Raw genomic sequence first — 12,807 nt, 5'->3', positions numbered from 1 at the left:
ATTTTTCACCATACCCTTTTGAATATTTTGAATTTAAAATAAATCATATTACACATTATTTTTCAAAACAATGAAAGAATAATTCCAAACCTTTAGATAATCCTTATGATCTGCCAGGCAATGTGTTCAATGCTTAATGTATATTAACTCCTTTAGTCCTTATAACAACTTTATGATGTAGACATTATTATATATCAAACTGATTTCTACAGATGAGGGAACTGATGTACAGAGAGGTTAAGTAACTTGTCCAAGGTCACACAGCTGGTAAATGCAAAGCTGGGATTCGGATCCAGAGAGTCTGGCTTTGGAGTCTGTCATCAACTACTACATAATGTGTCTTGCCAAAAATCAATATACTCACCTGCTCATAAACAAGTTGAGGCAGATAAGACAGTTCGTTTCTTCTCTCATGTGGATCTTCTGGGTGTTGGGTAAGGAAGATGGTGGCTCAAAATAACCAAGATACAACCTTAAACTCGTGGTGCAGAGGGCTTTGAAACTGTGACTATCAGGTCAAAAACATGACTTTCGCCAAGGTGCTTAGTCATTCTCAGCCTTAGTAGCTACTATGTGCCAGGTAGTCTGCTAGATTTAGGGGAAAATTGTTAATAAATAGAGTTTCTGTTCTCTAGAAATTTATTGTGTCATGAGGGATATGGGCAATAAACAAATAATCATACAAATTGTAACGTGAAAAATAAAGAGAAATTAAAGGGTACAATGAGAGATGACAACTGGGGCGCTGATTTCTACTGGATAGTCAAGAAGTATCAATTACACAGAGTGCTGATGAATGGGCAGGAATAAAGCAGGGAAAAGTGGAAGAAGATGGGCGAAAGAAAAGTATTCCGGATTTGGGGGAGGAGGGGAAAGAGCCTATGCAAAGACCCTGAGGCAGGAAAGAAGGACCTGTTTGAGAACAGAAAGGCCTCTCTCTGGCTAAAGCAAAGTCAGTCAAATTGAATTTGGAGACAGAGCTAGATCATGGAGACCATGCCAAGGATGTCACAATTTTCCTGAGAGTCAAGGGGAGGCTTCTGAAGGTTAACAGGAGTGACATGACTTGGTTTGCTTTTTAAGAAGATAACTTGGGTGGCTGTGTGGAAAATATGTAAAGACAGAGGCACTGGGGGACGTGGTAGATCAGCCAGCGAGCGATGAAGATGGCTTGGAATAAAGAGCTGGCAGAGAAAGGAGGAGATACATTTGAGATCTATTTTGGTGGTATCCTCTTTCATCAGATTTAGAATAATGTTAGCAACGCAGTGCTATTACGAAGCGTGGATTCACAGGTGCAAAAATGCTTTGTCAATTATAAAGTGCTAGACAAAGGGAATGATTATTGTTGAAGGAACCAGGTGCTAGAGAGGCTGTACGTTGCCCAAAGTCACACATCTTCTCTGTGGCTGAGAGGAGGCTGACCTGTGCTACCCTCACTCACTGTGATCACTTCTTTGCGGTGACCCCAGGGAAAAAGGAAGGCTGGTAACCAAGGAAAATTCTCTCATCCAGTGGACCTCTGGTAAATAATGATATTTAGGATGTTTCCTGGTTACAGATTACCCAAGTAAGTGGAATACAGGATCTATGAGGGAGAGCTCCCTGGAAAACGTTATCTGGGGTATAAGATGAAAATGTTTTGTAATTTAAATTCTCCACAGGGAGAGGTGAGCCTATGACCCTCACTATTCTGCATGAAGGCATGTGTCCAGTGAGGGAAGACAGGTCCTGGAAGCTACTCTTAAGATCCCTGAGCTTTCTGGACTTCATCTGAATCTCCTGATGGCCTGAATCCTTGAAGTTATTTAGCAAAGCCCCATGTTGGTTAAGACCCCCAATTTATGTAATGTGATTTCACAATCTCATCCTGTGTGTTTGCTTAGTGGCAGAGTCCTGTTTCCCAGGCTATTTGCCCCCATGTAACATCAGGCCTGACTGCAGAGTCCAGGGATGAAGGGAGAACAGAAGACTTGGTTATATTTGAAACCGCTTGCTAGTGACCTAACTCTGATATTTATTTGATGCATCAGATTATCTACTTCCTTGAAAAGTTATTTTTTTAGGATATTTATGCAATTTTAAGAAACATGATGCATCTGGCTTCATTGTAAATGACTAAAACTGGAAGAACACAATGTTGGATTCTTGGTGGTGATTTTGATGATGGCCCTAGGAGATGAACCAGGCCTCTTCAGTCTGATTCTAAGCAGCTACCTTAGGAAGTGCTCTTTAGATGCTTAGAAGCTCACATGCTACTCTCCAATTGCCAAAGAAGAGGCACAGTGTCAACATTCTGCAGCAAACATCAGTCCCAAAACTTCACAGCCCTTCTAATCATGTAGCTCTTTTATCCTTTTTTTTTTTAAATAAAGATGCACAATTAATCCATTTGTCTTCACATAAAACTTCATTTTGAAACTTAGGAGGATGACGAAAGAGAACCTCCCAGCACTCTTGCTGGAAGGGAGAGAAACCTCTCTTGTCTTCTCTGCCTCATAACAAACAGTATTTATGCTGGAGGCATCAAAAGACACAATCAGCAAAAGGACCTCTGCTCGCTCTTGCTCCTGGTAAAAAATCTCCGATCATGAACAGAGCTGTTGCAGATAAAGCATGCCGAAAGGCGAGGGCTGCCTATGGCAGAGGCTACACATGCAGACATCAGCAGGTTTGTGACAGAAGCGTAAACATGTTTTATGAAGAGAAGTCTTTTCGCATCCTTTCCCCCCTCAAACACGCTGCCAAACTAAAGCCCGGTGTTTACCTTCAGCAAGTGGGTCAAGGGTGTGTATCATGAGCTGGAAGATGCTGTTCCTCATGAGACTGTTGTGGAGGGAGGCAGAACTCCCACCTCGCTGGAGTCGTGGCTTAGCCTGAGCAGAGAAACCAGACAGAGGTGCTGTTAGATCTCAGAGGCACAAAGCCAGGTGCATTACAGGTAAGATCCTCACCTAGTCTGTCATAGCATCACACACAACTGAACAAAGAGTTGCAAAGTACATTCCTTCAAAGTCTCCTGATGGAATGGGGTTCTCACATTCTTTCCTACTGAAGAAATGAATGCCATCACTTTTTTAGAGCTTACTATATGCTGGTCACTGTGCTACATCCTTCACCTCCATGTACTGATCTCATTCTCAACATGAGTCCTATGAATTAGGTACTGTTATTGTCCCTTTAGACAGATGAGGAAACTTAGCATCAGAGAAGCAAAATGAGGTATTCAGGTCATACAGACAAAATATGGAAGATAGAGGAATGGACCACAGGTCTGCTTCACTCAAAATCTGTTCTCTGAACCAGTGATTGGGTCTCTAAGTTGTTCAGATGGCACTCCCTTTCAGTAAAATTTTTGAGTGTGTATATATGTATCTATATCAATTTAAGTATATCTTCATATCCAGACACATACTAAATTATGATTATATATATCATAGAACATTTGCAAAATTAGAAATTCTGAAGAATAATATAGAAAGCAAATGATAGAGGTGCTACTATTTTCCACTTGCTCCACAAAGGAACATCCTCATACCTTCCAGGGTACCTCATCTCCATGCTGGCAACCACAGCTCTCATCTATGAAGCCCTATAGTCTATGTTATGTGAGATTTGAAAAGAGAGAACCTCCTACTATGAATCCACAGAGAATCGTCTTAACTCCAAAGGGGGACCCCCCCTTTATAAATTCCTACTTGTGTGATGTTTTGGTCAGATAAATAAAATTGAAAGGTAAGGGAGGAAGAATGACTTTATAGAGATGAGGTTACCAACAAACTTTTACCCTTACATCTTCAAAAGCAAATAATCGAAAAAGGAGAGACTCCAAACTCTCTGAATTTTGATAAATTTATATCCTGAATATGAACTGCTTTCTCCTCCTTTGGTTGATTTTGTGCTGGTTATCACAAGGGAAGATGCTTCAGAGGCATCCAAGCTTAATAGATAGGCAGATTTAAGAGGGAGGGGGGTAAATATCCTGTGAGGGAATCTTATTGAACTTTTTGGTCCAAAGTTGTGACATGAAATTTTCCTAGGGTCAGATAGAAATACAGTATTATGTCCCACTGAGTCTTTCAATCCTTTGCATGATAGGATTTGTAAAACATTCCACCACATGCAGGAAAAGTCCCATAGGAGGCTCCATAACCAACTATATTTGGAAGGTACTACATCCTGGACCACTTGTAGAGTTTTAAGCTACACATTAGACCATCAAGTTTAAAAAAATCTGGCTAACTTGATTAACTTGGACAATATTTCAAAACTATTGCCCATACATTCTTTATTTTGCAGGATACTTCACAATATGGTCCACATGTTTGGAGACAAACATGAAACCCAGAGTAAGCTTGAAGTATGAGTAAAATGTCATTATAAGAAACATGGGGAAATCAGAATTTTTTACTGTGATTTTATTATAATTGCTATCTATTAAAAATAATACTTCCAACTCTATGGGGTTTGGAGAAGATTCAGAGGTGATTACTGGTGTCTCAGTGGTGAACTAGATCATGCTTCACAAAGGAAGAGACTGGGTCTATACCTCTAGCCCAGTACTAGATCTAGCATAGCCTGTTGGCTTTCAATGTGTGTCGTAAGTCTCTGCTCTGAGCATAACAGGAGGAAGAATGAGGTCATATATATCTTCATTATTAGTCCTTTCAGTCTCAAAAATCTAGAACATTTTTAAAATGCCTTTGTGTTATTTGATTCAGATGATTAAGGTTAAATACTTTTTAGGGGCAAGATTAAAAGATTTGAGAAGAGTTGAAATGTAATCACTACTTGATGGCCGAACACAAAAACTCTGAAGGTCATGTCCTTGCCAAGCTGCACAATACAAAATGTGATGTGTTAATTGGAAAATGTGTTTGTTTCTAACTATCTGTCATAATCACTGTTACTATAGTCCTTATTCTGGGAAGCTGAAACACCTCTTCTCTGGAGATCTTCGTTAGGCCAGAATTATATCTATAGAACTTCAAGCATTCTTTGGGAGCATTATGCATAAATTGAATAACATATCTCATGCAGCATTTCTTTTGATGGAACCAAAAGAAATTTCCAACCAAAAAAAATAGGTGCATGCATATACACAGAGAAATAGATCCCAAGCATTAGATCCTACACTGTCCCCAAATACCAGCTCAACATCCCTTGGAATGGAATTTGGGAATATCTTACTCTTTCAACTCTTTCACACCAAGTGAAAGAGAGAACTCAAACTTTCTGAAATCTAATCCCAGAAGTAATTTGTCACTGAATGTCAGGAGTCAGTTGACAGTAATTATAGGACAAAGTGTACATACACCAGTAGATTAAACCCTTTAAGTATTCCAAGGGAGAGCATAATCTGCTGAGCACAAGAGCCCCTCTTCCGCCCACCTCTGCCCTCACATTCTCCACAGGCACATGGACATGTACAGACAAGGCCACTGCTTCCTACCGGTAGAGCCTGTTCATCCTTGTCCCTGGCTGTAGATGACTGCATAAGAGGAAAAGGCAAAAACAAAAGACAAAGAGAGAAATAAACAACAAGTCACATATAGGTTTTACACTTAATCATAGGCATCAGTACGGGAAAAGACTCTTTCCGCTCTTGGGAAAGTTTATTCCAACACAGAGGGTCAAGAGTACATATTTCCAGCCAATATACAATGGTTTATTTAGGTACATAGTACATTCTCTTGAAAGATCAAAGATGAATGGCCAACCCAAATGCTCAGTAACAGAGAGCAGTTAAATCAGTTGTGGCCCAGCCATCCAGTAGAATGCCATGTGGTTATTACAACGAATGAGGTAAGTACACACGTGTCTACACAGAAAAATATCTAAGATATATTATTATCTCATTTTCTAAAAAGGAAATAAATGAATAACACTTTAGTATATGTGAAGAAAAAAGTTCTGCAAGACTTATACCAAACTCTTATTCGTGCTTATTACTGGAGGTTGGGATTATAAGGTTATAGCCCAGGCCATGTTGGATTGAGTTAACATTCTCCACCCCACATGTGGTGAAGCAAATAAAGCCTGAAGAAGTGAGGCCACCAAATTAGAAACTAAGAATATTACACATGGAATTCAGATAATCCACCTTCATTCCCACCCCACCACTTGATGTTTTCCATCACAAAATGGAAATATCTGTCAAGTTGAGAAAAGTAAACTGAAAGACAAGGGCACGTGAGGGCTGGGTCATCTGCTGAGGGAGAATACAACACAGACAAGGGACCCTGGTGCTCTTCCAATGTGCCCCAATGGACAGCTTTGCTTTCCCACTTAATGCAAATACTCCCTCTTTAACAGACCTGGGCACCATTCTGTGATCCTTCCTGCCTTGTGAACCTCCCCATGATCAGACCACTGCCTCTATCACCTCACCTCAACTATAGGTGCACAGAGCAAAAATCGGACCCTTTCTCTTGTTGCCTCTGGTCCTCTCCATTAGCATTGCTGCTGACCTGTGTCTTTAGGACTAATCAAACACCAGGAGAAGAAGAGATGAGGGAGGAGGTATTTTAAAATCTTCTCTCTTTTTTTAGTCCTACCACACATGTCATAGAAGAAAATGCTAAGAAGCCCTCACATTCCACCTAAAATAGACATTTTTGTGTAAAAAAAAATGGAAAGGATTCTTATAATTTTGCACTTCAAATTATTCGTTATGTATGTGCAATTCATTCCATGTGTGATTGGCATGCTGGGCATCTTGGAAAGTGAGAAAACTGAACCTGCAATTTGGTTTCCCATGTTAACTTTTTAAGAAGACTAAATTGAATACTTAATGAAGGTGATATTACATATTTTGTAGACATTCAATGGAACATTTAATAATCTTATATATACTTTTTTGGATTTTAGAGTCAATATCAACATCCACATTTTCTTTTAACCCTCAAAGAACTTGTAAGTCTCAGGCACAGATGAAGTGTTTAGGTGGCAGGTAATTTCTGAATACAGCCCACGGGCATGACTTAATTTGTCATAACCTCCTAATCTGGAGCTCGCTCTCAGTGACTTTTTCTAAAAGCACTAATAAGAAAATATCCCTGATTCCCTAACTCCAGGAACATGCTTGGGGAACTGGAATGGACCTGAAATTCTTCTTTGATTTCCATTTTTGCTCTGAAAGGCACCATGTGATTCCATTTCTCTCTGGCAGTCCTTTCATTTTCTCTTCTCCCACATCAGACAGTTCAACAAATGGCTCCACATTCTACAGAACAATCCCCCAGGGAAATTATCCAGTGCAGCCAGCTCAGCCTTTGGACATACATCGAGATTAACTGTCAGAGCACGCCTTTTCAGTTAGCAAATTTACACCTCGTGGCTAAATAGGAGACAAATAATTATAAGCTGGGGTTGATATACCCCAGCGATACCACAGAACATGAAGGAACAGAATGAAACTGAGGAAAGAAAAGGGTGGTCTTTATAAGGACAAAAGTATCTTCAGCAGAGAATTTGGATTTGAAAGATATATTTTTTAAAAAATCTGAGGAAGAAAAAAAATCCAAATATGCCTTTTGGTCTGAAAAGAAGAAAAAAAAATCTATGCCATGGATTTGCTTTTTCTCTCACAAGCCAGGAGGCTCATAAGACACAATAGATGGAAAGAAAGTGCCTTGTATGTAGATGCTACAAAGACAAAACTCAGGGCAGAGAAAGGTCTGAAATCCTTTACAAAATGCCTTGCTGTTTAACATCAGCATATGCTGACATTAGTTTGTTTTCAAGTATAATTTGTAGACGTGAATATACATCAGGTTACAACATGTAAATTCAGGTATATGCATAAATGGCAACTGAGGTCATTAAAATATCCCTCCACTTTCCTTTCATGTAGCTCTCTTGCAAAAAACATAAGAAATGTGACATATGATGATAACTGCTCATTTTCCAGGATTTGCCTACCTCTACTGATAGTTCCTGATGCTCACCTGACTTAGCCTCCTCTAATCACATCTTGAAGCAGCCTCACAGTCCTGGAAATGTGTTTCTGATTATGTTAGGAATTCAGTTTTTTTTTCTTTCTTTTTCATCTGTGTGCACAGTATATGGAAGTTCATCGGCCAGGGATCGAATCCAAGCTGCAGCTGTGATCTATACCATAGCTGTGGCAACACTGGATCCTTAACCCAATGTGCCACAGCGGAAACTCCTTAAAGGGCTTTAAATTACACTGAGGTGAAGGCAGAAGGAAATGATCCAAATGTGCATAACATGTAGTATTTCTAATCACTGGATTATTTAGCTAAGTATCTGGGTTTTGGGTTGGCCTCAGTGTTGCAAATTTATTTTCAAGGCTGTTGAACATCCGGTATGTTTATTCTAACCCATTCGATGTCACAGAAAAAAATAACTTCTTCAAAACAGGACTGATGTGACTTTAAGGATTAATATCTTGGCATTCTTTTTTTTTTTTTTTTTCTTTTTAAGGCTACACCCAAGGCATGTGGAAGTTCCCAGGCTAGGGGTCAATTTGGAGCTGCAGCTGCTGGTCTATGCCACAGCCACAGCAATGCAAGATCTGAGCCATGTCTGCGACCTACACCACAGCTCATGGCAATACCAGATCGCTGACCCACTGAGCGAGGCTAGGGATCAAACCCTCATCCTCATGGATACTAGTTGGATTCCTTACTGCTGAACCATGATGGGAACTCCAATCTTGGCATTCTTATTATGTATACTGCTTTTTAAATTTCCTTAATCTCAAACACACCAAAATATCATATACTTGTGCTACGCTAATTTGACAGCCCAGTTCCCAATGGTCAGTTCAAAGACTGTGCCAGTTATAGGAAAGATTTGTCAAGCCAAATCCATAGGATTCCATAGCATTCCATAGCAATTCTTGAGGAACATTTTTTTTGCTTAAAATATTCTGTAATCTAATCTTTTATTTAATTTAAACTGACCTCCTCCTTGATTATGGCAAGTAATTAAATAAAGAGCAAGTGAGATGATGTCATTAATATCTGTTGTCCTTCCAGGTGGAACGATTCTAAATGGGAATTTTGCTATAATTTTCTAGGTGTTTTAAAAGTGCCACATTCCTCCACCCCCGATAAGAAAATATATAGCTCATGTACAAAGCATTTTTAATGTTATAAACCATCTTCAAATCCTTAAATCTTTTGTCCTTTGACCCTTGAAAGCCACTCGTTTGAAATGACTTCCCTGACTACTAAATGTAGTTTTGATGTGACTCTGTATAGAGCCTTACCTCACGTACAGGCCCCGGCTACCACCTCACACGTATAAACATCAGGTGAATACTGCATAGTTTAGCTACATCATGAGCATGCAGTGCCTGGTTTACTCTGGTAACCACTCACCTGCAAGTTACATAATCATGTGGGTTACTGGGAAGATTTCATGCCAAAAGACAAGGCTGTAAAGGGTGGATTTTCTGGCCAGTGACATTGGCAACAAAAACGAAAGATGAGCAATTTTTCACAACAGTCAAGTAACAACCATACACTTCCACCACCATAACCTTCCACTAAGTCCTGAGAAATGTACCTAAATTCAGGGAGAAAGGGCCCAGAAGCAACTATGTAGTCTATAAGAACAGCTCTAAAAGTATAATGATTTTGTCATAAATATGATCCAAAATATACATGCTGATAATTGGAGATATTAACCCATAATTAATTGATATTAATTTTAATGTCTTAGAATTTAGAAAGGTTAGGTAAGAGATGATTTGACTGATTGATTTTCATTAAAGGAATTAACAATGAAGTATTAAATGATGTCTCCTTGTTTTTTCAATATATTTACAGGTAATAAGCAAAAACATTCAAATCTCTCTTCTGGTTAAAGATGAATAAACCTTCAAAGCCTAGAAGGATAGATAAAAGGTACATAATCTTCAAATATGAAATTTAAAAGGAAAGAAACCCAACCACTTTTTTTTTTTTTTTTTTTTTTTTTTTTGGTCTTTTCTAGGGCCGCACCCATGGCATAAAGTGCTTTCCAGGCTAGGGGTTGAATCAGAGCTGTAGCCGCCAGTCTACACCACAGCTCACGGCAACACCAGATCCTTAACCCACTGAGCAAGGCCAGGGATCGAACCCACAACCTCATGGTTCCTAGTTGGATTCACTGACCACTGAGCCACAACAGGAACTCCCAACCACTTCTTAATCAGATGCAAAATCATGTGTTTTTGCCTCCCTTTACTGTGTTCCTAACATACTCCCTAAAATATTAAGGGGGACAGGACTAAATAAATTCCTAAGGAAAGAAATACTAAGAGATTTAAAAGCAAATTACTTTTACTACTGGTTGCTGGGTAATTATGCCACTGTCACTGTTCTTTAGGAGAATAAGAATCTCAAAGATTAATGAAGTGCTGAGGGTGGCAACCCAGGGTGCAAGAATACCCATTTGCAACTCTGGTTTAAAGAAATACACTGGGATGGAAAGAAAGGATGGAAATTAAGTCAAAAGCATGGTAATGGAAACTCACATTTTGGAAGCAAAGCATTTTGAAAATTTATCTGAATAATTTCCATGATCTTGAAATATTTAGGATTGCAGGAAGAAATTTCAGAAGAAATTTAGATATGCTTCAAAATGAAGGAGACGTAAGTGAAATTACTTAGGGACAGAAGAAATAATGTAGGATAAAAAGAGGTGTCATGTAATTATCAAGAATACAGAATTCAGGCCCAGACTGCTTAGGTTTATTTCCCTATCTTTGTCATTTATTAGCTGTGTGACCTTGGACAAGCTGCTCCTCTCTTTATGTTTTAGTTTCCTCATCTGTCAAATGGGGGTAATAATAGCAACTACTTCAGAGGGTTGTTGGGAGGGTAAATGAGTTAAAACATGTAAAGTGCTTAGATAATGTTTGGTACATGGTAAGCACTATGTATTAGTTCTATTATCATTACTATTAATAACAGGAGCCATAAGAGAGAATAATGACAAACTATATGCCCAAATTAGGTTTGGGGTTGTGAACAGGGTGGTTTCTAAGAGAAGCAGGAAAATTCCATTGATTAGGATGGTGAGAGGAGATTTCTGTAGGACACTAGAGGATGGTTAATTGGGCACATCCAAGGTTGGCAACTGAGGGAAGAGGAAATGACACAACAGATTATATTTCCTTCACTTGGCTTCTGAACTCCATCTCTTTCCATGAGTCAGCACTGTCCGAAGGGTTTAGGACTGGCAAAGCAGGGCTAGTATTTCATAATTCATATACCTTCGTGGATCAGGATGCTCTGGAGACTAGAAGATTAAGAGAAGGTAGAACCTTGAAACTTTTTTTTTCTGGCTGCGACTATGGCATGCAGAAGTCCCTGGGCTAGGTACTGAACCTGCGCCAAAGCAGTGACAACACCAGAATCTTAACCCCCTGAGCCACCAGGGAACTCCTAGAATCCTTTAAACTTATATGTAAGGTTATATGTCAATTACATTTCAATAAAGCTGGAAAAAGTAAAATAAAAACAAAAAAGATTTAAATACTTCTCACTAAATTGATAAGCTGTATTGGGTGTACACTATGCCCAACTCTGCCAGCCAGCCTCCCAAAGAGTGGAAGTGCTGATTCTTGAGAGCAGGTTTCACCTCGTGCCTCTCATGGTCCCTGACATGGCTACTAAAAATGCAACCAGGCAGCAGGAGAGAGTCAGGACACTCAGGTAGAATGGGGACTGTGTGGTCCTATGTCAGGGACTAAAGCTCCTCTGATCCTTCCTCCATTGGCTACATTAATAGAAATGATGATTATTTAAATCTATTCCTCAGAGCCCCTATTGAATCCTTCTTATTAAGTGAGTACACAGAAGATATTAATCCTAATTTTTTAAATGGAAAGGGAGAAGTGGGAAGTGCCTCAGGCTGTTTCTGTCCTTGGGATACTAAGCACCTTTGTTAATTCACTTAATTTAGGAATTAACATCTTAACCACCCCTGCCAACTCTTGCCTCCCCTTGAAAAATCCAGATGTTGCCAATATACTCTGCTGTATTGTTTGAGCAATTCTCACAATTGCTAATGAACCATTTTGATATGCCAATCAAACACAATCTGTTAGTGGTGTCCTGGCATTAGTCACACAAATTTCCTTTGACTGGGAAAGAACCCCAATGCGTTCACATATTAAGTCTGGATTGCCTGACTTCTTCTAAGGAAAGAGTGTCTAAAGCACTGTGAACTTAAAAGTCCAACAAATGCTGATGCTGGACATACCACAGAATAATTTGCTGCAAATAAAGTAGATTCCACTAATAATGGATAATATTTATTGAAAGTTTAAAATGTGCCAAGGGGGAGCTCCCATTGTGGCTCAGCAGAAACGAACCCAACCAATACCCATGAGGATGGGTGTTTGATCCCTGGCCATGCTCAGTGGGTTAAGGATTTCGGTTCTGCCATGAGCTATGGTGTAGGTAACAGATGTGGCTTAGATCTGGTGTTGCTGTGGCTGTGCTGTAGGCCAGAAGCTGCAGCTCCATTTCAACCCCTAGTCTAGGAACTTCCATATGCTGCAGGTGTAGCCCTAAAAAGAAAAAAAAGAAAAGTGTCAAGGGCTTCACGTATAATATCTCATTGAATCCTCATAATAACAGGTATTATAACCACTCCTGCCACCTCTAACACATCAGGACCCCAAGGCTGATGGAGGTTGGACAATTTGCCCATGGCCACATAGCTAGTAAGAAGCAGAGCTGGAATATAAACTCAGACAGCTGGGCTCCACAGCCTCTCTAAGTGTTGTGGAGACAAAAAAAGTGGAATTTTCCATGCAGTGGCCCAGGGGAAGGAGGCTAGAGG

General features: G+C 39.6%; 1 protein-coding gene across 6 annotated transcripts in view; it reads right to left on the bottom strand.

Moving 5' to 3' along the window:
* SLC24A2 (solute carrier family 24 member 2) overlaps positions 1 to 12,807 on the bottom strand; it is a 274,386-nt gene that overhangs the window by 105,925 nt on the left and 155,654 nt on the right. For 3 of the 6 annotated variants that reach the window (XM_021078223.2, XM_021078320.2, NM_001244595.2), the window contains 2 exon segments: positions 5,453 to 5,491; positions 2,768 to 2,876 (listed from right to left, as the gene is read on the bottom strand). In XM_021078223.2, the coding sequence (XP_020933882.1) occupies positions 2,768 to 2,876; positions 5,453 to 5,491 (148 nt within the window). 6 annotated transcript variants of the gene reach the window in all.

The sequence above is a fragment of the Sus scrofa genome, chromosome 1 (assembly GCF_054392235.1).
Source record: "Sus scrofa isolate SSC_HxYL_T2T_F1_AM1 chromosome 1, Sscrofa_HxYL_maternal_Yorkshire_Landrace_v2.0, whole genome shotgun sequence".
NCBI lineage: Eukaryota > Metazoa > Chordata > Mammalia > Artiodactyla > Suidae > Sus > Sus scrofa.
The sequence above is the reverse complement of the archived record's forward strand: the minus strand, read 5'-3'. Positions and strand labels throughout refer to the sequence as shown.